We start from the raw sequence: 27,577 nt of genomic DNA on the forward strand, positions 1-27,577 counted from the left end.
TGCTGAAAAACCCAGCCATGTTTCATCTTCAATGCCCTTGTTGATGGAAGGAGATTTTTACTCAAAATCTCCCGATACATGGCCCCATTCATTCTTTCCTTTAAACAGATCAGTCGTCCTGGTCCCTTTGCAGAAAAACAGCCCCAAAGCATGATGCTTCCACCCCCATGCTTCAAAGTAGGTATGGGGCAACTAAGAGTTATTTCTCCTCCAAAAACAACAAGTTGAGTTTTTACCAAAAAGTTCTATTTTGGTTTCATCTGACCATATGACATTCCCCCAATCCTCTTCTGGATCATCCAAATAATCTCTAGCAAACTTTAGACGGGCCTGGACTTAAGCTGGGGGACACGTCTGGCACTGCAGGATTTGAGTCCCTGTCGGCGTAGTGTGTTAATGGTAGACTTTATTACTTTGGCTCCAGCTCTTTGCAGGTCATTCATTAGGTCCCCCTGTGTGGTTTTGGGATTTTTGCTCACCATTCTTATGATTATTTTTGACCCCACGGGGTGAGATCTTAATACTTATTTTCCACCATAATTTGCAAATAAATTCTTTAAAAATCGGACAATGTGATTTTCTGGATATTTCTCTCATTCTGTTTCTCAATTAAAGAATTGTTTGGCAATACTTGTGAGGACACAAATGTCCTCACTTATATAGTAAAACATGAAAATGACCCACTAGTGAGGACATTGGACTGGTCCTCACTAGTTAAAAAGGCTTATAAATCAGCCAAAACATGTTTTTATTTAAATCTGTTGATCTGCACATGTTTCTGTGATGGGTAGGTTTAGGGATAGGGGTTGGGTTAGGGGATAGAAAATATCATTGACCTGATATAAAATCAATGGAAGTCTATGTAATGTCCTCACTAATATAGTGAAACAAACCTGTGTGTGTGTGTGTGTGTGTGTGTGTGTGTCAACTCTTTTGATCTTAAAAGGCAATTTTATGTTGCATTGAAACAATCAAAAGAAAATGAAAGACCTTTGACTACAATCAAAATTCTTATTTTATTAAAATATTCTAACATTTAGGATATTAGCATGTGCCAATACGCAAAGCAAATTGATTCACTTTGACGTAGAAACTTAACAAAAGCTTTCTGATGAAAATGTACTGATCAAACCACTAAGATCTCTCTGAAGACACATTAATATTCTCATACACAGATTCCTCTCTCTTCAATGTAGACATGTAGACATGGTTGTCGTCATTTGGTTGCTTTTGTGTTTTTCTCCTGTCAAAATTATAATGGTAAGTGTGTGGTAGGCCTATTGGTGAATGATGCATTCTTTTAAAACAAAAACGCCACCCAAAATCTATTTCTTGATTTTACAAAGTTCTTACCCAAGGATGACAGTCAAACAGGAAGCGAAGATGACATTTACAACAACCGAAAGGTTAAAGAATATCCAAGGGGTGGACAAACTCCAACTCACTAAAAGATGAGAAAAATGAGAGAAGAAAAAAGGACATTTTTATATAAGAAGCCATCTCCAGAATAGCAAATACAGATTTTTGACATATGGGCACTATGGCAGAAAATGTAAAACGTAATGTAAGCTTGTAAAACCAATAACAGTGTAGAGGCTCGCTCTTTTACACTGAGCGAATCACAGATGAACAGAGCTTTCACAGTGAACGCAAAAAAAGATTGTCTTGAGCTAATTCAGCTAAGGTGGCACTGACCTGATACATGTTTTATAATAAACTGAATGCTAGACAAGCTTAGGATTTCTCATGTAAGCATTACTCATACTTTATTGTAATAAAGGCTACCCCGAGCCGCATGAAAAAGACAGGCCTATAAGGTCGTAATATAGCCTGACAAGGCAGACCCACATCAAGATGTTTGGTCTTGAAACTCAACATAGACAGGGCTCAATCTGAGGGGCGGATAAACGGTTGTCTTTCAAACTCCCTCTGCACAGTGTGCACGCAATTGGATAGCGCTACAACCAACCAGAGCAATGAAGGTGAAGCAGAGCTAGTTAAACTTTCGACGTATCCAGTCGTCAAAACTCTGAACACATTGTCCCTTCTTAAGAATGACTTCAGTGCCGTTCTTTGTTCTTTTCTCAGAGAAAAGCTTAACTCCAAGTCTTTCAGAGTCACGGTCAAAGATGATTCGAAAGACTACCGTTCGCCAGCTTCTGTGTTTACTAGAAGCACGCAAGCGCAACTCTGCCGTCATTATGTTAAGCCCCGCCCACTGACTCTATACACAATGTGATTGGCCCGACCAGAGTTTGGCGTTTACAGCTCAGAAGTGTATTGAGAGTTGCTAGACGACACTCACGGGCAGATTAGATTTGCTGCTGCTAGGGTGCGTCTAGATTTCTAGGCTAGTCGTAATAATATATTTAGCCTATTTGCCTTCATTTTTCATCTGTCTTAATCACTTATTCATTTTCTCTCAGTTGTTTATATGCGTGTGGTGTGGCAAGCAGCGGGGCGAGGGGCCGCGAGAGCAGGGCGGTGACGAGTGGTAATAAGTACCAGCTGCGTGACACCCCGGTCTCATCTCGCGGCCAAGGGACGGGAGCATAAAAGGAGGAGCGAAGGCAGCGGAAGACGAGAGAGAGAAACATCAAAGGACCCCGTTACAGTGCGAAACTCAAAACGAGGAAATAAATACAACGTCATCATTCAGAAGGGCAGTAGTTATCACATAATATGATTGACAGCTCTAGAACGAATAAGCTCTGACTCATAACAGGCATGAGCTCTAAAGAAGAAAACAACGTGTTGGAACCATTTTCAAGCTCTTCGGATAATTCAGTAGAAAATGAAAAGAAATTACAACATGTTTAAAGAACATTTAAGAATAAATGTGTTCTCAGACATGATAACACTCAAATGATTTACCTTGGTTTTCAAAACAGCGCCACCACTCTCACACTTTTGTGCAACAGAAGTGGCACAGGTAAGCTCAAATCTACGGTGACTGGGAGGGGACATGTTCGGTATCACTAAGTAACATGATAATATGTCATAGCAAAAGAGGTATTAACTCGCGGGGACGTTATATTAAATAATGGCCATGATATCCTTTTGGTAAGGTAACGTCATCATTATGCCATGGCCACGCGTAACGTCTTGCCCTCAACATCCTTTGGCGAGGGAATGATATATTTTTCTCGTGGCCACAAGTTAAATGCGTAAACAGCCTGCGTGGCCATAGCAACCTGGAATTATCAGAAATTAATAAACACACAATAGAATGTATTTTTAATTAAGAAAAAGTGCAAGATTAAGAAATTATTATAATAATATTATATTTTGCGTGATGGAGCTAGGCAGCCAGCATTCAATTATTAATAAATGACAAAAGGCACCTTTGGGTTTCTCAGCACGATTGTGCACCTGGATATCCATTTTTGTCCAACCAATGGGATTCTTACTGACACATTCAATGGTAGAGTTGAGGTTCCTGGAACTATAGCAATGGAGACGGTAATGATGCTGATGGTGTTCTCTGCTGAAAAGGCACTGTAATATTCACCGTCCAGATTCGTCCAGTATATCTGGGGTAACGGCATACCACTGCTGACACACATGCAGGTTAAGGCATTGCCCCACTCCAAACAACGGGAGCTATTCAGGATTTTAGGGGCATCTGAAGATAAATTTAAGTTTATTACAAAGATGTTCTTCATCACCTTACTTTAAATGTGAATGTATGATGTACCATAAGTGAAATGATACATACGTCTTACTTTGGGGATCACAGTACTTTCAGTCTGTATGCTTTCTTGAAAAATGACTGTGCATGTGAGCTTAGTATTGTGATGTTCAAGCTCAGGATGGAAAATCATTATTGAAAAGTGCTTTTCGCTACCAGGCGCTGCGGAACCGTGACGTCTAATTTCATCAGGCTCAATCCCTTTCCATACTATCTTTCCTAAGGGATTCATGCAGTCCCCTGGAACTTTGCAGGATATCTCGGCCTTCTCTCCCACTGTGAGTTGTGGGACGTCTATAGTTGGTTTCTGGGTGAGCTCTAAAACAATGATTGGAATCAGAATGAATTAATCTGAATGTGTGTGCCACTTCCTCTGTTAAAAATGCATACCTATGATAAACACACAACCAACCTTTTACAGTAATTTGCACTTTCTGAGGAAAGATATACACTTTCCCTTGTCCCCATTCCAGTTTCAATCTGTATTCACCTTCAGATTCACCCTGAACCAAGTTCTTTAGTATAAAGCTGCACTCTCCCTCACCAGCTTTGTCTACGGTACTGGTCATAACAGGAACTTCTACAGTTCGGTTAAGTGCATCTTCTTTGAACCAGGTTATCTTAATGGGCTCTGAGACACTTAGAGGGATAGTGAATAAGCAGAACACACTGATGCACAAACCGGCCTCTCCAGTGTAGCTGTCTCTTACTGTGATGGAGAAGAAGTCAGTCGGTTCACCAGGGACTGAAATAAAAAAACAAATCAGAGCAAGAGATCAGACAGACTGTGGACTTTAGTTTAATTATTTGTCTTACACATCATCTAAATATCGTTTAAACGTATCAATCAATTTATATCAACGAAAATGTATATATATACATATTTTCTTTAGTTTTTTTTATCTTTCCAAGCTCAAAACTCTATTACGAGAAATGTCGAAAAAACAAAGAAACGAAATATCCAGACACCAATCTTGTTAAAATACACTACACTAAAGATAAACAGGCAGCTTCTGTTCACTTGAGTTACCTTGACCTAAAGAGTTCATCTATACAAAATCAACTATGTTTTATTTTTTTGAGTGAAAATGAGAAATGTACACAAAATGTTGAAAAAGACAACAAAAACAACTGGCTGAATTGGAGTAATCAAATTTACAATGAGAAATAATATAAAAGTTAGCACTCACCTAAAGTCACAGAGTTTATCATTTTAACAGCAGTCAAAATGAACAGCAGCGTTTGCAGCATCTCAGACTAATGTGATGAAACAAATACAGTTACTGGAAACCAGGTATGTTTATGGGTCATTTCTGGGATTCAGAAATATTTCAGTCCCTCAGACTTTTTAAAGTGGTTGTTCACCAAAATGAAATATGAAAAGCTTTTCACAATACCTTGGTATGTCCATTATAATGAATAACAATTATTATTGCATTTAAATATTTTTTATTTTATTATTAAAAAAGTTTTATTTCCACCCTGTCATCACTGGGCATCACAAAGATTCCACTAGACTGGTTTGAGTCCTATCTCACTGGTAGGTCTTTCAAACTTGCCTGGAGAGGGGAGGTATCCAAAGCACATCAACTGACCATGGGGTTCCTCAGGGCTCAGTGCTTGGACCTCTCCTCTTCTCCATTTACACTACATCACTGGGACCCATCATTCAGGCACTTGGCTTCTCATACCATTGCTATGCTGATGATACGCAGCTCTATCTTTCATTTAAACCAGATGATGCCACAGTACATGCACGAATCTCAAGCTGTCTGTCGGATATCTCGGCATGGATGAAAGAACATCACCTGCAGCTCAACCTGGCAAAGACTGAGTTTCTAGTCTTTTTACAGTTTGCAGCTGAAAACTCATCTCATCCGTGAGCACGTGAGCATCCATTTCCTTTATTCCCTCACTATTCTAGCTTATGCTACTCTAAGCAATGTCCTTAGCACCCAAAAAAATCTGTCATTTATTCCTCACCCTCATGTCGTTCCAAACCCGTAAGACCTTCATTCTTCTTCTGAACACAAATTAAGATATTTTTGATGAAATCCGAGAGCTCTCTAAACCCTCCATAGACTGCAACGTAATGAACACTTTCAAGGCCCTTAAGGTAGGAAATACATTGTTAAAATCCTCCATGTGACTCCAGTGGTTCAACCTCAATGTTATGAAGCAATGAGAATACGCTTTGTGCAAAAACAAACAAAAATAAGAGACTGACAGTCACAGGCTAGATCAAAAATAACAATAATTTTACAATTCGACGAAAATAGTTTTTGTGCACACAAAAAATCGAAATAACGACTTTATCCACCAAGTTATTGAAGCTGCGTCATATTTCCGCGCATGCGTCGAGTTCACGTCAATAACTTGGTCAATAAAGTCGTTATTTTGATTTTTGTGCACAATAACTATTTTCGTCCCATTGTCAAATTATTGTACAGCCACTGTAGTGAGATGGACTTTGTATCGACGTGTTTAGTGCCTTTATGGGTCTTGTGAGTGGAAATGTACTGAATGCCAATTGAGGCCTTTCTGAAGCCTTTCTCAGCCATCAGCTTTCAACAAAAATATCTTCATTTGTGTGTTCTGAAGATGAACGAAGGTCTTATGGGTGTCCAACGGCATGAGGGTGACTAATTAATGAAATAATTTTCATTTTTGGGTGAACTAACCCTTTAATGCGTTTACAGGCAGTACGAAATCGAGGTCCCGACCGGTTTATGCTTACGCCGTTTATGACCTTACTTCGATAAAAGAAAATAGGTTACCGCGTTTACATGACCATGTTCATTGTCGAATTATTAGGCATAATCGGCTTAAAGGGATAGTTCACTTTGAAATTAAATTTTGATATGTTTTAGCTTACCTCATGGGCATCTGAGATGTAGGAGTATTTGTTTCCCCAGTAGTTTCAACGAGCGGTTTGTGTGAGAAAGCGAACAGTATCTATATCGTTTTTACCTCTTGTACACCACTACGTCCGACTGATCCGAGGGCGCGCGTGCGTGTTTCCTGTGGTGTACAAGAGGTAAAATCGATATAAATACTGTTCGTTTTCTCACACAAACCGCTCGTTTCGTGTCTTAGGCCATCAGTGTGTACTTACAATGGGGATTGTTTCATTTGGACTTCTCTGTGTATGCTCTTTGAGGTGGTGACCATAGACCTGCATTATGTGAGGCACAGACAAGAACGGATTGACCTAAAATGATCAAAATGAAACTACTGGGGAAACAAATACTCCTACATCTCGGATGCCCATGAGGTAAGCTAAAACATAACAAAATTTAATTTCAAAGTGAACTATCCCTTTAAGAACGTGCATGTAAATGCACCCAGTGTTTCGGGTTGAACATTTGTGACAGAGTTGAGTTTTTTTTTAACTTCATTTAGGAATAATTCTAAAACATGAAATAGTTTAGTAAAGATATACTTACCAAATTTTGTTATCAATATAATATTTGATGTAATGTGTCCACTTAAACACTGAAGAGATGTCAAAAATTGCACCCACATTAACAGCAGAAAAGCAGTGTTGTTCATGCAGATATGTTGACCCAAAAAGAAGGGCACAATATGAGAAACAAAATTCAAGACAATAATTCCTTTCAAGCCGGTTACAGTCTTTAACCCCATCATACTATTCTCAACCATGTCACATTATTTTTGGGAAAAAATGGGGAATAAAATTTTAAGAGTTTATTTTTTATTTTATTTTTTACAAAAATAAAGATCACATACACACAATTTGTTTATTTTTACCTTCAGGCTTAAGATTTTTTTGAAAATTATCATAAATGTTACATTTGCAGATGTCATTAGGGACACATGAACAGTAGGTAGGTGCTTGTTTTATAACAAGTTTTGTGTTGTAACATCCTTTTTAAACCCAATCCATTTAGTTTGTTATAGGGGTTGAGAATAAAAAGTGTTTAAATCAGAAAATAATAAAAGGTCTTTAATGCCTGTGGTTTGATATGTGCCTGGTGATCTGGGGTGTTTAGAAAATTAATTATGTTTTTGTATATATATATATATATATATATATATATATATATATATATATATATATATATATATATATATATATATATATATATATATATATATATATATATATATATATATATATATATATATATATATATATATATATATAAACATAATTAATTTTCTATTTCTACTTTTTTAATATATATAATATTTCAACTTGGATGTTTTTTGTTAGTTTTTTTTACCATATATATATATATGGTAAAAAAAACTAACAAAAAACATCCAAGTTGAAATATTATCTAATCCCAGGGATGACCCTTATATTTAGCACAAATATGACAATAATACAAGTATGTTGAGAACTTTTAATATGACATAGCTGAGGAAAATATTTGGGTAATAATACTTTTGAGGAAATTGAAAAAGCATTCATAGCAAAGAAAAATACTAACATTTTTATTTCTAGAACTGTTAAAATGTTGTCGAAATAAATGATCACTTACCCAGTATTTGAAGAGCTCATAAAACCTGATGTGACAGCAGTTTCAGCTGCGATCAGATTGATGCTGTTTTTCTTGATCTTGATCTGTCTCCAGGTTCAGCAACAGTACTAGTGATGTCTGTTGTTGCACAATACTTGTGTTTTACCACTTATCCTTAACAGTAAATACACTGAACTAACACAAACATTTCTAGCACTGAAAGTAGTTTTCACTATATTTACCTGTTTACAGTTTCAAGACAAAGTTTTCTCAACAAACTTTCTATATTATGTCTTTTTACAAAGACGTATTGTTTTTTGGGGGTGCACTAGAATATGCTTTCATGCTTAATTGTTAAAAAAATTATTATTTTTTACACATTTCCTATTCCAAACTTCCTACTTCGTGATTACAAACTCATTGCTTTAAAATGTAGACTTTTTGGGCATTAATGTTCATGTGAAGGCAGCATATGTTCCTGTTTCGATGAAGCCCTTCTTGCTGAAATACGAAAAGTGTTGTGATTACTGATCTATAGATCGGTGGTTGTGACCACAAGTTCTACTCAGATACACTGATACAGTGGGGTAAAAAAGTATTGCGCAAGTTCTCCCACTTAAAAAGATGAGAGAAGCACTTATATTCCACCATAATTTGCAAATAAATTATTTTAAAATGTAGACAAAAAACTTAATAATGAATTATAGAGTGAAGGGCTGATTTCAAAACAGCTTTCTGAAGCCTTGGAGCTTAATGAATCAGCATATTGATTCATAATTTGGATCGCGTGTCATACCGCCAAACTGCTGAAATCACGTGACTTTGGCGATCCGAATCATAAATCGATACACTGAATAATAAAGCTCAGAGGCTTCAAAAAAGTTGTGTTTTGAAATCAGCCCATCACTATATAATTCATTATTTAATTTTTTTTGCGCACAAAAAACTATTCTCGTCGCTTCATAAAATTATTGTAGAATTACTGTAGTGAGATGGGCTTTGTAACGACGTCTTTAGGGCCTTTTATGGGTCTTGAGAGAGGAAATGACATTGGTGTCAACGAAAGCCTGTCTGAGCCATTGGATTTTAACACAACATATCTTAATTTGGGTTCCGAAGATAAACAACCAGATATTAGACTACCTAAGAAGTTCAAGTAAATAGGCTACACTAGAAATCGGCACTCATTGAAAAACTAAACGAAAGACACTTAAAATAAAGACTGTAAATTGTTGCTGTACTAGCATCTTGCATCATCTAGACAATGCGGTCTCTCAATGACAATGTCCTGACAATGGACATGTTTGGACAGATGCAAATGTTGGGTGTGTGCATATAAATGATCCCCACCGCTTGCGTCACGGTTGGCGTTATGTTGACAAGCACATATTTTTCCATGGTGTTTTTGATCAACAGATTTACATAAGTAAATCAGAGGAGGCAATGGTGTTTGAGACTCACAGTATGTGATGTCCATGTACTGAACTCTTATTTCACTATGGCAAGGTTAATTCAATTTTTCGTTCTAGGGTACCTTTAATAATCTCTCCCTCATGTGAACTGAACTGACAGAGGCATAGATACGACAGTGGAGCTGAAGCTCATTAAATATGCAAATCTTCTCCAATCCTAGCTGTGGGCGTTTACTTCCAAGTCTCCATTTCGGCACACCCATCAAAACCCAGCGTTCAGAAGACAGCCTCAAAACCAGTGTACAAAATAGCCTATTACTTATTAATGATGTTTTTGAATGTAAAAAACACACAAATGTCATTAGTTGACCTCAGACAACAGTATAAAAAAAGAAAAAAAGCCAGTTCATGACACCTTTAAGACTAGAACCAAGAAACTTGGGATCATCTTTTTTATTTGTTTAATTCTTTTTAATTTTGCAGACATTTTATCAAAATATCTCCTTCAAAGGGTTGTATGCAAAAAACAGATTCTAAGAGGAAACATCCCAGTATATATTCTTTAAGACATTTGATAACTCTTCTTCCAAAATACCATCAACTACACTAGGCCTTTCTGCCGTACATGAGCTCTGTTCAGAAGTTGTGAATAACGACAGTCTGCTGTAGCTGAAGGCAGATCACCTCATCTATATACAGAGAGTTGGTCTTCACCTGGATCTCCTCCTCCAGGCTCAACTGTTTGCTTGCTAGAGCTTTCAGTTCCATCTCTGAAAGTTCTAGTGCCTCGGCCAGTCTAAGCAGAAAACATAAAGGGGGAAAGGCTTTTACTTGGGACTTACTAGCATATGGGACAAGTAATTAATGTTATATGTTTGGTTACATCCAAATCTTTTGCTTTACCTCTCGAGGCAGTTAGCAAGCTCCTTGACCTCTTCCAGCAGTCGGATTTGAGCTGGGTCGTGGCAGAGCTCAACGTTGGGCCTTTGGCTGCGAGCGGACAGTCGAGTCTGAGCCACTTTCAGTGGAGCTTCTTTCTCTGTGATAGCCACTTTTAGAGCCTCCAGATTATTTTCTTGACTTGCTATTTCTGCAAGCAGCTTTGAGATAGCACACATACATACAAAAATAGTCAAATTATAACTATAATACCAAACACAACAACAAAAACCTTACAGATAAAAGAACGCAATGGATAACTTATTTAATATTAAGTAAATTAATAAATCAATTAATGTTATTCTTAAAATATAAATTTTTGACTTTGAATTATCCAGTTTATTACAGTTTATATTACAAGGAATCCACAATATATTATCAGCCAATATTATTATTTATATTAAGTTATTACAATATATATTACTTTTGCCAATATTGGTTATCTGTATTTATTCTTTAACTGTCCATGATTATTTCCCCTATTTTACATTTAGATTACCTTTGCCATCATCTAATACTTAAAAAAAAAAAAAGTTGATGTTTGAAAAAAATAAAAAAAATAAAAATTATGAAATAAAATCTTGAACATATCGCCATATAAATAGTATGGATTACCAGCATGATTGCTGTGTGTTGTTTTTCAAGTGTCAACCGAGCAACACCCATTCAATGGTACTATATGGACTCGCAGATTGATTATTTTCCTAAAAATCTTTGTCTGTGTTTATGTGAAGAAACAAAGTCATATACATCAGGGATGGCATGAGGGTGAGTAATTGATCAGAGAATTCCTTTTTGGGCCAAAAATTCTTTTAATTCACAAGTGCAACTCACCTCATTCAGCTGGTTCTCAAGCTGTGTTTTGGCAGTTTTGGTCTCCTGTATGCGCAGCTCAAATGCCCTTCCCGTTGCCTCATGCTGTCTGCGCATGTCTGCAGCCGTCTGCTCTAGCAAGCTCTCCACAAGAGCTCGCAGAGAAAGAGAGTTATTCTTCTCCTTCTCAGCTTTGCTAACGTTTAAGTTGCAGAGGCTCTCCCATTCCTCAGGAGTCACTGCATTTCTGGAAATGGTAAAGGAAATCAGTTTGCAAAGGAAAGAATTTGGAAAAACTATATTCAGATCCATGCATATAACAGAATTACATTTCATAAACATGTTATCTTACCCAACGCTTGTAAAGTTTGAATTCCCTTCGTTTAAATCAGGCGACGAGTTAGTAAGAAGAGAGCAGAAACCATCGATGTGCTCGGCCTGAAATTTGTCCTTCAAGTCCTTTTCCAGATAGTATTTCACTGAGCGAATGAGCCTGAAAAGCACAGGAATAATTTACAAACTAAAATTTAGTTTTGAGCAAATTAATGTTTAGTTTATTGAACAACAGATACCAATACTTTAGGGATTAAGAGCCGTATTTTAAACACTGTATGTAGCAATTCATTTAATTAGCAATTCAATTGAAAGCAGCCACATTTTTTCATTATTTCAAACCAATTTATTTTTAGTAAATTATTATATATTGAATTATTATTATTGACAAATATTTTGTTTTATTATTTCATTTGTAGCGTTTACAAGTTTGACAGACATTCTCTCAGGAAATACCAAGGACAATTTAATTCCTAATTAAATTAGTCCTTGGAGTTTTGTTACTGTCCCACCAACCTGATCTGCTCATTGATCTGCTCCAGTGTTCGCTGTAGCAGAACCATCACTCCCTCAATCACCTCCTTCTCCTTCATCAGTTCCTCTTCCACCTCATCATGCACCAGGTCAATCGCAACACGCTTCTCTCTGAGGATGTCCCGTACATATCACATGATTAGGCTACCAGTGAGACATTTTGTGAAAGATCTGAACTGTAGTGAATGACGTCAGTAAAATACTAAGCGGAGGTGGTTCAGTTGGTTTATAATTTACACTATCATTCAAAAGTTTGGGCTCACTAAGATATTTTTAATGTTTTCGAAACTCTAATGCTCAAGGCTGCATTTATTTGAAAAAAAAAAAAAATACAATTAAGTATTATTACCATTTAAAATAACTGATTTCTGTTTTTATATACTATCATTTATTTCCTGTGATGACAAAGCTGAATTTGCAGCATCATCTGTAGTCTGTAGTAATTATGTGATGTATAAAGACCTTACATAATGAACCGTTATATTTTTATTCCCTTAGAATGAGCCATTTCTATCTACATAGGGGAGAGCGGGACACAACCTAATGCTTTTTGACTTTCACAGTTTGTGTAAATCCACTTGGGGTTCAGAGTATTTCTTTTTTCCCACATTAATTTTTACATTTTACATTTTGTTTCATTAATACAGTATATACTTTTTTTCTGATTTACCCCGAAAGAATAGAAGTGAATTGTGACAACATACCCCATAGGTGGGCTACATTGTAACCTGAGGAGCACATTGTGACGTGAGCATTTGACAGTTTAAAATGTTATCTGATCTAATCAAAGAAATATCCAAGACAACAATCAAATATTTTCTCAATAAAATACAATTATTAACTTTTTAAAATAAAATAATGGCTTTTTTCTTCTTCTTCTTTTTTTTTTTTTGACAATGAACATCGCTAAATACAGCTATACAGCATAATTAAAAACATAATAATAATGAATCATTTCTGAGTATTGACTCTCAGTCATTATTCACCATTTTCTCATGGTTTCTCAAACGAATTCATAAAAGTAGGCTATAGAATATAATATCATAGTTCTAAAAGGGGCTCATTGTAACGCAGTGTGACAACGCACACCACCTGCGCAACTGGGATTTAAATAACTTAAAATTTAAAATAACAGTTATAAGATAAAAATAATATCAGATTTCTTATTTTAAATAAACACCAAAAAAAGAGATGAAAAATAACTTAAGAAAATGACTTGCTATGGTTCAATAAATGTTCAGTGATATACAGTATGCTGGCACAATTTTTTCTCAAAATAATGTTGATATGGCAACTAGTAAATAAATACACAAGGTTTTCTCATCCTTGCATGTGTGGAAAGTGTTAAACCATGCGTGTTACAACCATGGACTTTAAAAAATATGGACATAGTATCCGTGACGTCACCCCATGGGATTCTGAAGAGCAGTTTTGAAGTGAAGTAGAGACGAGCTGGCCGTTGCCAGACAGCAATCCAACAGCTATCCACCTGTCACTCAAAGTGGCCACGACCTTAATTATGCAGAACTGTAAGGCTTTATTTATATAATATATTATATATAATTTTATATAATGTTTATAATATATTATAAACAAAATAACTTAAGTTATAAAAAAATCCACCCTCCTCAAAGTTGTCATGAAGGGCAAAATTAATGTATAGACCAAAATCACATTTTGTACCAGGCTGTAAATAAGTTTTGTTTTCTACTGTAAATTTAGGCATTTTTCTGCTCCCTTCTTGAGCCTAGTGGCCAGTCGAGGAATTACAGTTCAAGTCACTTCCGTATTGGCTTCTAGAGAAATTGGAGGAGGTTGCCACTTGGTTACAACTAACCCCGCATTAGGTTGTGCCCCGCGCTCCCCTACACAGTGGGTCTCCTTACAGTGAAATCGGCATTTTGCTCCGTCATGTTTCTACAGTAGCCCTAAACGTACAAACTGCTCTACAAAATGTAGTAGAGAGTTGTCATTCTACTCTCTGCTCTCTTCGACAATGACATTTTGTCCTGTGTTGGCCCCGTAGCTTCTCTATGTACTTCGAAAGAGAGGGGTGAATGGTGATGGTTGCAATTCGCAACCTCACCTCTGGATGCCGCTAAAATCTACACACTGAACCTTTAATGCCACTTTTGATGAATGTATTTGGTCATGTACTGTGACCCTTGATTTCAGTAATGTCCCCTGGTCCTACTCTACAGAGAGAAGTACCTCTCAGTCAGACATTGCAAAGTCACTCGAAGAGGTTCAGAGCAACTCTCCAAGGCTTTTTCCACACGGCTCTTGAAGATGACGAGGGTCTCAATCTCCTGCACCATCTCCTCAAACTTCTTCTCCAGTTCCTGCCTCCAGAATTTGATGTCATGGATTCTCTGCTCTGAGGAAGAGGGAGACTACAGACTTGAGGGGCCAGAACGGTTTATGTTTTATCATGAAAATCAATAACCCTATCTGAAATAACTTCCTCTTTTCATAATTTCTATCACTAATCTTTAAAAGGTCAAGTGTCATTAGACTTCCTGCACATCTCATGCATTTTAAGCGTTGCATACCGAGCTTCTTTTGTGCATCCTGTTGCATGTGTTTGGTATGCGTGTTGCTCTCCTCGATGAGTCTCTGACACTCTGCTGTCAGTCTCTCTGAGTGCGCTCGTTCTGCTTCTGAGCTCCTGAAATGCACCTGGTTTGCATGCTTCCACTCAGATGGCAGAAACTTATCAGGGGGTCCCATCAGCCTAGACATTTTTCTAATGAGAAAGAAAGACATTCTTTGGTTTTGAAATAATTTAGGTAATTGTTTTATGCAAACTACACTATATGATAAGTAATATCAAATATGTAATTTTATCGTTTAAAACTTACATACTGTTGCCAACAAACAACTAACATGACAGTATAATACAAAACGGGCAAAATGCTAAATAACAGTTAATTTAGTCTAACCAAGTCAGGAATTGTAATTTAAAAAAACTGTAGGCTACAATACAATTGCCACGAGATATAATTTTTTTTCTTCATCAACTCTTGTCTTAAACAATCTATTCAGTGTTGTAAGATAAATATTAGTTAGAATTAAAGCATTAAGTGTAAATAAAGTGTCTTACCTGTCAGATATAAATAACTATGTAACGTTACTGCAACTCACTGATGACACTGCCGGCAAGTAAACACGCGGTTACTATGGCAACATAACAGTCAACGCCAGGGGGTGGTAACGTTAGATGTCATATATCTTCGTGAGTGACTAGAGCTTGATCCTTTTCACGCATTTTTCACATTATTTACAGTTTTCTCAGAAGTGGAAGTCGTCGTAGTTATAGCGGTGAATGATAAATTACACTATATTTCTGTTTCCATTTGCTCAAATAGCAAAAGACTCAACCATTTAGTTTTTTAACTTTTTAAAAAGAGTAAAAAATAAAATATAGAGAAAATAGCAGTCTGAAGAAAGACGTCACTCCCACAGCTGTATTAAAATTAGTTTCTTGTAATTTGATTGCAAACGTATTATAACACAAAGTATAGTGTTATAATGTAAAAAAAGAAAGCTAAAATGCGTCATCACAGTCCATCGTACCACATAGTCTTACTGCTGTGTATCTAAATGTCGATCAACAATGACTAAACACAATGCATATTCCTAAAATTCCTCATCTGACAAAATTCTCAAAATAAAAAAAAACAAGAAAATTGTATTTTTTTAAACAAATACATAAACAAACATAAAACAGTACCTCTATATGTTTATCTCTCACAACCCCTTTCCTTTTTTAACTAGCAAAACAATAAAATAAGTGAACAAGACTGTTATTAAAAAGATTTTATTTAAATAATGTTTATTCATTATTTATTCATCAGTATGCATTTCTCGTTTAGAAAATAAACTCTTTGTTTACAGAGAAATTTAGTTTTTTTTTCAGTCTTTTACCATTTATACAGTAAAATTGTATACAAATATATTCCATTTATACATTAACATTAGTCTAACATTAAAAGAAATAACACATTCTTAAGCCAAATGAGGGCACATTTGGTTCACCAAATGTTTAAGTACCCAGCACATAGTCTGTTTATACTTAACATGAAAGTAATATCAAATTGTACTGACCACAAACATACAATTGGTCAAACTATTTCAGCAAATCTTTAAGTTATTCACACTTCATTTCAGTGAGACACAAATAATGTAATAATACCACTTCAGTATAAGTTACAGTCATAAATAGATCCACATAAAGTAAACATGTGCCATAAAAGTACTCAATTAAGTTGTGCAAATACAGTGTAACAGTCTGCATTAAGTTTGAATGGAATGGAAAAATAAGGACAGCATAAGCGGTAGCAGTAAACATTGAAATTTTGATGTACAGTGTACTAATAAAACATTTAGTTTGAAATGTTTTAAAAGAATGTGGTAATTGTAAGGCTGTGATGTGAATTAATTGGTTAAATAAATTACATTACTGCTATGCTTTTCTTAATTTGTAACATCTGATTTGTATACATTCCAATAAATACGGTATAAATTTGAATGTGCTACTACAATTGCCACAATCCATTTGGAACGGGTGCCACAAAACTGGCTGCGATTTAAAATATACTGGCTGTGATTTATAATATTTCGTGATTTATAATATTTCTTGATTAAAAGTAAAAAAACAACAACAAAAAAACACATTGTTAGTTACTGTATCTCACACCAACAAAAGGTCAAATTATGATTAAAATTGCACTTGCTTGCATCCACAGGTATGTTTGGTTTGACATCATGGTCTTGGTCCTAACTGGCAACAGTTTCATCAAGTCCATTGATATTTTCAGGCACTAAGCCCTCTTCAATCGCCGCTCTGGATTCCTGCACCTAAAGTAAACATTCATTTGACACTGAAGCCAACTGAAAATATGCCTTTCAAAACATACAGCCATAATAGTGATTAAAAACAATTATTTACATAAAAACTGGTTATGTTACGTAAAAAAAAAATTAATGTTTTATATTACCATTTAAATTATGCAATGTTGTGTGTAATAATTACTAAGCAATTCATTAGTTACTTCTGATGTAATTGCATAAAAATATGTACAGACTATAGAATATACTGTACTTTTTTAGAGAGAAATTAATAATCAAAGTACATTGTAGAAAATGTAATCAATATCAAACAATGAATTATATATTTTTTTAGAGTAACTTAACCAACACTGATTATGTATATACAAATTATAAGTCATATTTTACTCACCTTGAAAGGTTGACTAATACCCACAATGCACTGCAGGTTGCTGCTAAAATAGCACAGCACACATTCACCCCCACGAACTGGAATTTCATCTTTGTTCACATAGACCTGTGAAAAAAAGGCAATATAACTTCCTTATCTTCTCAGTTGATTGCGTTAAATGTTTATTTAACAAGAAACACAGACAGCAAATGTTGCAAACCTGAAAGAGCTCATCATTTAAAGACACCTGGTCATCCTTCACCCAAGTGTACGTGATATAGTCTGAGACGCTTTTAAAGCCAACCTGTGAAGTAACAAACAAGTTCTATATTAAAGAATCCCTGGATAAAATCTAGTTCACAATATTTTATCATAACTATTGTAACTATACACAATAATATACATCGTTCTATTTTATTATTTGCATTTAGCATTACCATTATTTATTTTGCCTGCAGTCTGTGACCCCATCAGAACAGAGCACATTTTGGAAACCTCTCTCACCTTATATAAACCGATCCAGTCCCAGGCACTGGAGGGAAAGGACTGAAGAAGTCTGTAGGTTATGAGGGCGTCGAAGTCGGCACTCCACTCTCCTTCAGCACAGACCTCCACCAGCGGCGTTTTGTGCATCTTTTTCAACTGATAACAGATTAACAAATGGTCATTATCGTAGTAATTTATTTTTATAGCACAATGGGTTAATGACTACAGTGACGCCCCACCTCCAAGCAGAAGATGCCAATGACAGGCTTATGGTCGCTAACGCCATACTCCATTTTACTCGTGTAATTCTCCTGGGTCATTTTCAGAGGGAACTCATTCGCACGCTCCCCCTCCAGTTGTTCTTCTTCAATATGACCGTCTTCATCCTCCGGCGGCGAGGACTTGGGCTTGACATGCCAGAGAATCCTGTCACACCACGCAGGCTTACGTTTCTTACCACTAGCCAATCACAAAGAGAAGAAAACAAGATTAAATCAAATATATAATAGAACGAAGGTGTGGATTTGAATCCCTTCTCCAGATTTGGCTGGCAGAACATTGGCGTATGTTTCTCTACAGCAATCATTTTGTGAAAATGAATTTATGTGGCATACTTTTATAATTATGACAGTAATAAAATAAAAGGATGTTATGAAACATATTTTAACAGCAAAAAATGTAAAAACAAATATAGCATATAGGTTTTTGAAAAGAACCTTGCAATGTCACAGTTTTTAGAAACAAAATGTATTCCCGCAAAAATTGCTACAAAAAATAAAAATACATAACAATTATGTGTGTATATATATATACATACACACACACACAAACAGACACATACATATTATATTTCATGTATATTTTATATATATATATATATATATATATATATATATATATATATATATATATATATGATTAAAAATAAATCAATAAAAAAGGTAGTAAAAAAAATAAAGGTTCTAAACATATATCTATATATATATATATATATATATATATATATATATATATATATATATATATATATATATATATAAACTGTGATGAGTGTGAGCTCATCTCCCTTCGGACACTTTAAATACATCCTGAAGGTCAAAAAGCAGTTTCACTAAGTGAGCCGTGTCGTCCACATGCTTTATAGCCCTGTATGTTGCAAAGATTGGAACAGCTACTAGAAACGACAGCATAGAAACACAGATGACATGACTAATACTAGAACATTTAAACTCTTTGCAACACACAACACCCACCAAGTCCAAACACAGACTGGATGTATGTGGATGTTATTAATGGTTTATTTGTGCTTAATTTAAGCAGTAGATGAATGGATGTTACAGGATGAGATGGGTGGCAAACACTGGTCTGCATTAAAGTGCGGATGAGGTCTGCCAGCTCTAGGGTAATATAAATAAATAATTATTTACACTCTCTCTGACAGAAATACTAAAATTATGGGTGGAGGGGGGATAAAGGAATGCTGGCAGAAGGCTAGACAAGCAGGGGAGGATGGTTCAAGTTAAGAAGCACATGGGAAATTTAAAGCTTACTTAAAACCAAACCATGTCTTCTGTACCCTGCAGGGGTGAAAAGAGAGCACGCGTGAACATGTGACGGTTAAAAACAGTCCTGGCAGAGAAGCTAAGGGAGATTCAGGATATTACAATGATTACCGTTTCCTTCACAGCTATTCAGAAAATCTAATTAAAGTCAACATGAAATATATTTTAATAATCAAAAAATTAAAGAGGGTAAAAAATTAGCAGGACTTGATTTTATCTCTATAGGACTTTATTTTAATAAGACTCGGAATGTGCATTAAGACATTTTAATTTCAAGTTGACCTTAAAGGGTCATGAAACCCTAAACCAAATTTTCTGAGATTTTAACAGAAGTATGCGTGTTGAACATCATGGAAGACAATGTTACCATCTGTTATTTTTGAATGTGTGAGACAAATAGCATATTTTCAACTTGAAACCTGGTTTAAATTCATCTTCATGTCAAGGTCATAGGTTGTGATGTTTTCTTGTACTATAGTACGGCGATGACTCATCGATGTCTCATAATTATTCACGAGACTGCGTGTCTTTATCCTATAAGAAGACGCGCTGCTTAATTCATGACAGCATGCGGTTAATTATTTATGTCAGCATGCGTTGATAGGCATTTTCCTCTGACTGACGCAGCGGCGCTTCAAACAGTGAGATAGCATACTGTAAGTTAGAGATGCATTCATGGATCAAAAACTAGTGTTTTTTTCCACTTTGTATGAGTGTCTGAGTTGCCTGCGTTCTCTTTAATAGATCCTGAGTCTACGACAAACGCGATTTGTCCGCACTGTGAGTGTAACCGCTCTTCACGGCTATTTAACTGACCAAATGGCACATATAACTCTACAAAATAAGCCTCAGAAGTTATCAAAGTTATACAACAGCGTGTTCACATATATTTTCAAAGCAGAGAACAAATTGAGAATGGCTGTGCATTAAATTGTGAATTGAATTATAGTTGTCACAGGATATGTGTATTTGTGTAATGGTGAGCTTACAAATCCTTGTGTGTATTGTGTTGCATGTAATGTAATTTGCAGTGTGCATTTGTGGGAAACTTTGTTGCTTTTAATGAGAGCGAAATGAAACTGTCTGAATCAGAAGAAGCCATTGCTGTGCTGTCACCTGTTAGTCTCCCCTCACCCCCCTGCACTCCGCCGCTAAAACACGCCCACTTTTATAGCATTTTTCAAAACTGTGGTGAGAACTGACTGCTGCTGAATCAGGGGGTTTCATGACCCTTTAAAAACCAATGACTCAAACATAATGACAATGCAAAGTCATACAAATAATAGCGAATAATTAATTAATTCTGTTTTGTTTATGTTACTTACTGTGTAAGCCTAATTATAATTTTTTTTTTTACTTGGAACTGTATAATACAAAATACATTATATATGTCTATATGATTTACTTTAAAGCTGTGAAAATGTATAATTTTTTATTATTATATTATATTGTTGTACATAGTATCTTTATTCTGTTCTTTATTTTTTACTGAATTTCATTCAATTATTGCGGTTATCTAATTGTGTTTAGACAGAATAACCACTATCTTAAAATTAATCAACAATCGTGACATCTCTATATATTGCAGGATATATTGTAAGAAGCTATGTCATTTACCTTGTGTCATAGTTATCCGAGTGCAAATCAAATTTATATGTGGGCTGAAAGTCCAGAGGTCCCTCCTCAAACTTCTGTAAAATAGCTTCCTTTTGTTTCATCATGGTAAGCTGGTGAGATATTGACATGCACAGATGCAAACAAATATTGTGACACGTACATTAATATATTTTTCCTTTACATGTATAGATATTGTTACTATATCTAAAAGAGTGTGCATATAATTTATTTCACTAATAAAGTATCAAGAGTGATATGTACCTGATCTTTAGGCCAAAGCAGACTGAAACGCTGGCTGGTGATGCAGTTCCTTACAAAGAGCATACCATGGTCCTCAATACGAAAATTCAAATCCCCAAACCAGAACACAACCCTATAGAATGAGGTGAGAGGATTTATATGCAATAAAGAGCAATATAGATAAATTATAAATAATAATGACAATAAAGAACATAATCACTAAATGAATATGCCAAATAAGAAAGAAAGTAAAGCTTATTAAATATACAGTATAGTTTTTATGCTGTAACAATTAATCAAATATAATCATGGACTGACTTGTGGTCCAAAATGTGTGGCGTGTTTTTGGTATCAAAGGTCTGAGCATCCAGAATATACTCAAATTCATCCACCCTCTGAGAGGCATAGTTCATGTGGGCGGTGAGGTGACAGTTCAGGAAGCAAAGCATGTGACCGTAGAAGGACAGACGGATAGACACGCCTCCTTTATTACCCTTTAATTTAAAGAAAATTAAGATGAATCTGAATCTGCACTTCAATATTTAAGGTAGTTATATCAAGAGCTGCTCAATAAAGTATTTGGGCTTACCCAGTAGCCGTAGATTCCGGTGCGGGTGTAAGTGACCTGGATGTCTCTGATAAAGGGGACGTGTTCCAGCTTGGAAAAGAAAAGCAAGAGTAGACCCTGCATTCGTATGGAGGACACCTGAATGGGCCACAATAAAACATAAAATACACAACATAATTATAAAGTGTGCACTATTTCTTTTAATATTCTTCCTAAATACATACACAGATCAGGCATAACATTATGACAGGTGAAGTGAATAACACTCATTATCTCTTCATCACAGCACCTCTAATTGGATGGCACAAGTGTAAGGACTTGAGGGAGTTTGATAAGGGACAAATTGGGACGGCTAGATGACTGGGTCAGAGGATCTCGAAAACTGCAGCTCTTGTGGGGTGTTCTCAGTCTACAGTGGTCAGTGTTTATCAAAAGTGGTTCAAGGAAGGAACAGTGGTGAACCGGCGACAGGGTCATGGGCGGCCAAGGCTCATTGATGCACGTGGGGAGTGAAGGCTGGCCCGTGTGGTCTGATCAAACAGACAAGCTACTGTAGCTCAAATTGCTCAAGAAGTTAATGCTGGCTCTCATAGAAAGGTGTCACAAAACACAGTGCATCACAGTTTGTTGCGTATGGGGTTGCACAGCACAGTCTGATGAATCACGTTTTCTTTTACATAAAGTTGTGCTTTGCTACCTGGGGAACACATGGCATCAGGATGCAGCATGGAAAGAAGGCAAGCGGACGGAGGCAATGTGATGTTCACAATTCACTTTTACATGGTGTTTGAACATAATTGTGGGTTGGCAGTGTGTACACAACCACCATATAATGGTAAAAATCCACCCACTCCTCTTGTTTTTAATCCCCAAAGCATAAGAAGGCTCTCAGAACAAGCTGTCACATTTTACAGGCCCCGTCCACAAGTGTTGATGAACCCTGCCATATTAGCATAGACCCACCCACAGAAAGCTGTACATAGTCCACTATGTTTATCTCCTCGCCAGAGCATTTAACAGCAGCATTCAAGTAAGAAACGTATTCTTAATAAAGCCACTAAAGTGCATTCAGTCAAGAGCAGTGCGTGATTTTCTGTTTATCTTTTGTTGTTTGATTTATATTAGCAGCAGATATAGCAGTAGTTACTGCTACATTACACTGCTTTCACTTTAGTACATCTAATATACACACAGGTTTGCTGTCCTTGCTGCATACATGCACAGACACAATCAACTGTTTTCATGTGAACTTTGTGTTTTTGACATAACCCTGTGTGTACACACTCTGGGGGACACCTGAGACTTATATTACATCTTGTAAAAAGGGGCATAATAGGTGCCCTTTAAAGGATCTGCTGCTAACACCTTGGTGCCCGATACCAGCAGTGATGTCCAGTAACAAGTAATCTAACAAGTAACTATTTCCAAACCAGTAATCAGATTAAATTAATTTATCCAAGTCACTGTGAGTTACTATTTTGGTCATATTCCTTAGTAAAAAAATTATATATATATTTTATGCTTTCTTCTTGCATCTCGGGGAGAGTATTTTTTCATGATTTTTTTTTTATTTAAATTTAAAATGTCAGGAGATACATTGTTTACGTTACTGTTAAAAATGCACTTCCAATAAAGTGAGTGTTGGCAAAAACGGTTGTCATTTCTATGTTGAGGCGGCAGGGGTGTTGTCGGCAACTGCTGAATGTAACTAATAAAGTAATTTGTAATCTTACTTAGTTACTTTTAAAATCAAGAAATCTGTAAAGTAACCAAGTTACTTTTTTAAGCAGTAATCAGATTACTTTTTTAAAGTAACTGTGGCAACACTGGATACCACAGCACACCTTCAGGGGTCTAGTAGAGTCCATGCCTCGACAGGTACGTCAGGGCTGTTTTGGCAGTAAAAGGGGGACCAACACAGTATTAGTAATCATAATGTTATGCCTGATCTGTGAATATATATATATCTTGTGAATTTAAAATCAATTAATAAATATGTGTGCTTGGAAAAATACGTCATCATTAAATCACCTAAAATTTCCCATGCATATCTACCTGTCTGAGCTGCTCTATATTTAAACCAATTACTAAGAAAGCAATTGTCCACTGGTTCATAGTGAATCACACGATTAGCATATGAAAAAGTATGTTAGTATGAAGCAGACAGAACCAGCACCTTGATATAACCCAAATGGGCAAGAGTCCTCATGAAGAGCTGACTCCAGGAGTCCTCGAAGGCCAGATCTGTGACAAACTTGAGAGGTGCAGCCTTCACTTCCTGCAGACTGAACAAGAGCAGCATCACATACATTAGGACATTCAGACCACATATTTCTGAGGTGAAATAACTGTCATTAATTACTTTATGGTGTGTCCGAGAGACCTTAAGATATAAAATCTCACCCAATCACATAGAGGTCGGGTTTGTTCGGGGAGCTGAGCTGAAGCAGAGAGTTCACATCTTCAGGAGGCTCAGCTGTGCCCACATTCCATGTGACCACATATAGCCTGCGGGTATAAGAAAGAAAGATGTATTCAGTTCAATAAAATAAAAGTTCACTCCTTCTGCTTGTGTATTTCATTTGGAAAACCTCCAAGTAAATCTCCACGTTGTCATCACATAACTGCTCAGATTAACAATAACACCATTTCAAGTAATCTGTCTAAGAAACTGTGAGCATACCAAACTGCAGATTAAATTAAACCATTTTTAAGAACTACAGTAGACTGGGACTGGGTAAACCCAGCCTGATCTGTCTGCGATTTGATTTCGTCCTGCAAAACCTGTACATTTATTTCCACTGCTTCTGTTACACTTTTGCGGAAACCAATCACAGACAGGCTTATCCACCTGGAATGCTATTGGCAGGGTTTAACACGATGACAGATAAAGAAGAGAAGGGTCTCTTGTCGTCTGATTGGTTGAAGGACTATCCAATTGCATACAGTTTCATTTGAATTATGCTTGTTGATCACGCCTCTTGTCTTCTGATTGGTTATAGAAAATCTAATTGCGTTCAGAGTCATTTGAACTATGCTGTTGATCACGCCTCTTGTCTTCTGATTGGTTATAGAAAATCTAATTGCGTTCAGAGTCATTTGAACTATGCTGTTGATCACGCCTCTTGTGCAGTAGTAAATATAGAGCAGACTAATGTTCAATCCTAAATTGAGCTTGGTCTGGTGATAGCCAGACAAGAACTACATATTAGGTTCAAAATATTTAATCCCCTGAAAATCATTGACTCAAACAAGATATTCTGTGGAGAAAAAGAGAAGGTGCTCAGTGCAGTCGCCACAAAACTAGACTAGAAACCAGCAGCCAGGTTTAGATCTGCCAAACATGACAACAAGAGAAGTGAAAGACAAAACCTGAACTGGTCTTTCTTAGGTTGGTCCGCAATCTGCCTGCAGACGAGAAAACCCCCATCTAACATTTTAACCACCTGCGCGTGCAGTTTATCGTCAGGGTCCAGATCGTCCACGCAGTTCCTGAGCATCACCAGATGCTGTCGCACATGCAGACGGCTGCCAGTGGACTGCGTGCCAATGCTGGCCACACTGTTGGAGCTAGCTCGCAGCTTTTCGTTAAAATAATCAGTTATTTCCTCCATGCTGGTCATGTGAAAATAGCCTTAAAATGTCTTGACAGATACTTCGTCCAGAATGCCAGGGAATTATTCCAGAAATTATTAATACAGTAAAGTGTGTGATACAGGCAGTAGGGGAAGTAGATGGAGGTGGAAGCGTAGGCGGACTTTTAGATTTAAAGATTAAAACCCTAATCTGATTTATCAAGGGCTTACATGACCCACCAAACACATTCAATTTCAACTTTACAAGTGGAATCCTCAATGCTGCATTTACCCAATGCAATGGATATATTTTTCCTTATCTAATACATGTCTCTGACAACAATTCTTATATCTGATCTTTTAATGTTATTAATATTTTTCTTAATTATTTATACTTCTATATAATAGTAAAACAGTTTAGCTTTCCATAAACAACCAAAACCCCTCACATGTAACCTCAAAGTATGTTGAGAAAGCTAATCCTAATGTGCTTATCCCTGCTTTATTCTTTCACCATTTCAGGAAACAAGAGACTAAACTGTTCACTTTGTCTGAGAATTCTGGATTTTGAAACATAAAAAGAGCTTGAACGCTTTAATCAACAACCTTGTGACAAAATTACAACATTTAAAACAATAAGTGTTTGTGCTGGTCAATGAGAAAAAAACTCTGAATGGATCATTGTTTATCGATATCTGTGCATTGGCATAATGAGAATATATGTTAAAAATATAATTTTGTGGATTATAGTGCTAAAAGATTTAAGATGTAAATCCAAAGGTTGTAGATAAACCCCAAATGGAATGATTATTGGTCACCAGTAAAATACAATAGCAACATATTTTGATAAGAAAGCATGTGCAAAATGAAGAATATATTGTATATTTACCCAAAAGTGTCCATTTTGCTGTCTTCAGGCTCCAGGGTGACAGAATTCAAAGCACGTGACAAATCTTCCTCCATCCTCGCCAACCTGTCAGAAGTAAGAACACGTTCTCGTGAACCTGTTCTGCATCTCATGTGCATCAAAATGTATATCATATGTAACTTAAGTTGTAATATTGTGCAGTGAAGAGTATGGCGTCAGGGTTATATACAATGTCAAATGCTGCATTAAATAATCCCCGCACAGTTTAAGGCAACAAATCTTACATCAAAGTAAATGCAGACATATAAAATGAAGCAACATATTAATTACATAATCAAGATTGAATATGTTTATAACAGTATTCAAACTACCTCGTTATACTTCGTTTGTCTTCACTTCCGCTGTCTCAAAGCCTCTGTGGTGTTAAACAATTAGTGGAGACAAAAATATCCTGTAACATCACGAACTGTGCACTGTATTTACATGAGAGAGGGTGTGTGAAACTGCACACAAACAACACAGCCATTCATGGCTGCTGGGAAGTTAAAATAAAAGTCCTAAAGAGGCGTCACACACATTATATAGATACGACAGGTAATATGCTCTTTCCATTCATCAAACTTCTACCATAAATAAAAATAAACATTTCGTACTGTGCAGTTAACCGTTTGACTTTTAAATTATGTAAATTTAGCATGATCGTGTACAAATGCTCATTTGCAACACATTTTTGTACTCCACAGAAAATGACACAACTTGTTTTCCATGATCAATTTAAAGTTTGTTATATATTTAATAAAAAATAACAACATATTTAAGTTTATCATTAGAATACATTTAATAATAAACATGCTTTTTAAATGATTATTTATAATATTTAAATGTAAAATTAAGGGTTACTTTTATGTGAGACAAGACTGCAAGAAGAGTGTAAGATAAAAACTGATCTTTTTTTTTTTTTTTTTAAAACAATTGAACTTTAATTAACTTTTTTTTAACTTAATAATATCTGTTGGTTATTATTTTGTGTTATTTTTAAGGTAGATAACCGTTAAACTTTAAAGTGGGTTCCGGGGACCCCCAGGCGGCTGCAATGGAGTGCAGAGGGTCCATGGAAATGTTTGAAGAAAAACAGTGTAATACAATTTTAAATACAAAATAAATTACAATAAATTAACAAAAATAGATAAACATAGATAACTAAAAATTTGATTAAAATAATGTGATAAAT

The 27,577-nt window shown here is 36.0% G+C and overlaps 3 protein-coding genes across 4 annotated transcripts; all 3 read right to left on the reverse strand.

The window, feature by feature from the left end:
• Positions 1-1,134: 1,134 nt before the first annotated feature.
• Positions 1,135-4,942, reverse strand: LOC137085106 (sialic acid-binding Ig-like lectin 10). The gene is given in 8 exon segments (XM_067451665.1): positions 1,135-1,243; positions 1,354-1,444; positions 3,345-3,447; positions 3,450-3,625; positions 3,719-4,009; positions 4,104-4,436; positions 4,646-4,664; positions 4,892-4,942. Coding segments are annotated over 8 exon segments (1,173 nt in total).
• A 5,106-nt stretch (positions 4,943-10,048) lies between these two features.
• Positions 10,049-15,356, reverse strand: tekt1 (tektin 1). The gene is made up of 8 exons (XM_067451666.1): positions 15,313-15,356; positions 14,762-14,955; positions 14,421-14,586; positions 12,192-12,320; positions 11,695-11,835; positions 11,364-11,589; positions 10,494-10,690; positions 10,049-10,386 (listed from the first exon to the last, which is right to left on the reverse strand). Exons 2-8 carry the CDS (start codon positions 14,949-14,951, stop codon positions 10,227-10,229), a joined length of 1,209 nt encoding a protein of 402 aa, XP_067307767.1. The 5' UTR covers positions 14,952-14,955; positions 15,313-15,356; the 3' UTR covers positions 10,049-10,226.
• A 657-nt stretch (positions 15,357-16,013) lies between these two features.
• On the reverse strand, positions 16,014-26,871 carry inpp5ka (inositol polyphosphate-5-phosphatase Ka). Of its 2 annotated transcripts, XM_067450394.1 has the most exons (14): positions 26,718-26,871; positions 26,368-26,451; positions 24,307-24,411; positions 24,080-24,188; positions 21,925-22,041; positions 21,654-21,829; positions 21,357-21,468; positions 21,096-21,205; positions 19,467-19,493; positions 18,156-18,375; positions 17,935-18,072; positions 17,651-17,734; positions 17,452-17,556; positions 16,014-17,069 (listed from the first exon to the last, which is right to left on the reverse strand). In XM_067450394.1, the coding sequence occupies exons 2-14, from the start codon at positions 26,439-26,441 to the stop codon at positions 16,989-16,991; spliced, it is 1,458 nt and encodes a 485-aa protein (XP_067306495.1). In that variant the 5' UTR covers positions 26,442-26,451; positions 26,718-26,871; the 3' UTR covers positions 16,014-16,988. The 2 variants fall into 2 exon arrangements, with proteins under 2 accessions (XP_067306495.1, XP_067306496.1); XM_067450395.1 differs by lacking the exon at positions 19,467-19,493.
• Positions 26,872-27,577: the final 706 nt, after the last annotated feature.

The sequence above is a fragment of the Pseudorasbora parva genome, chromosome 8, assembly GCF_024679245.1.
Source record: "Pseudorasbora parva isolate DD20220531a chromosome 8, ASM2467924v1, whole genome shotgun sequence".
NCBI lineage: Eukaryota > Metazoa > Chordata > Actinopteri > Cypriniformes > Gobionidae > Pseudorasbora > Pseudorasbora parva.

Bases quoted from the DNA above. Each gene is read 5' to 3' on its own strand.
- tekt1 (XM_067451666.1), bottom strand. From the start codon at position 14,951: ATGTCTAGGCTGATGGGACCCCCTGATAAGTTTCTGCCATCTGAGTGG. The intron at 14,587-14,761 runs GTATGCAACGCT...CCTCTTCCTCAG, and splicing joins GGATGCACAAAAGAAGCTCG to AGCAGAGAATCCATGACATC. The intron at 10,691-11,363 runs GTGAGTTGCACT...GCTATCTCAAAG, and splicing joins TTGAGAACCAGCTGAATGAG to CTGCTTGCAGAAATAGCAAG.
- inpp5ka (XM_067450394.1), bottom strand. From the start codon at position 26,441: ATGGAGGAAGATTTGTCACGTGCTTTGAATTCTGTCACCCTGGAGCCT. The intron at 21,206-21,356 runs GTACATATCACT...ATATCTCACCAG, and splicing joins TGCTTTGGCCTAAAGATCAG to CTTACCATGATGAAACAAAA. The intron at 19,494-21,095 runs GTAAATGACATA...TCACCCCTGCAG, and splicing joins TCGGATAACTATGACACAAG to GGTACAGAAGACATGGTTTG.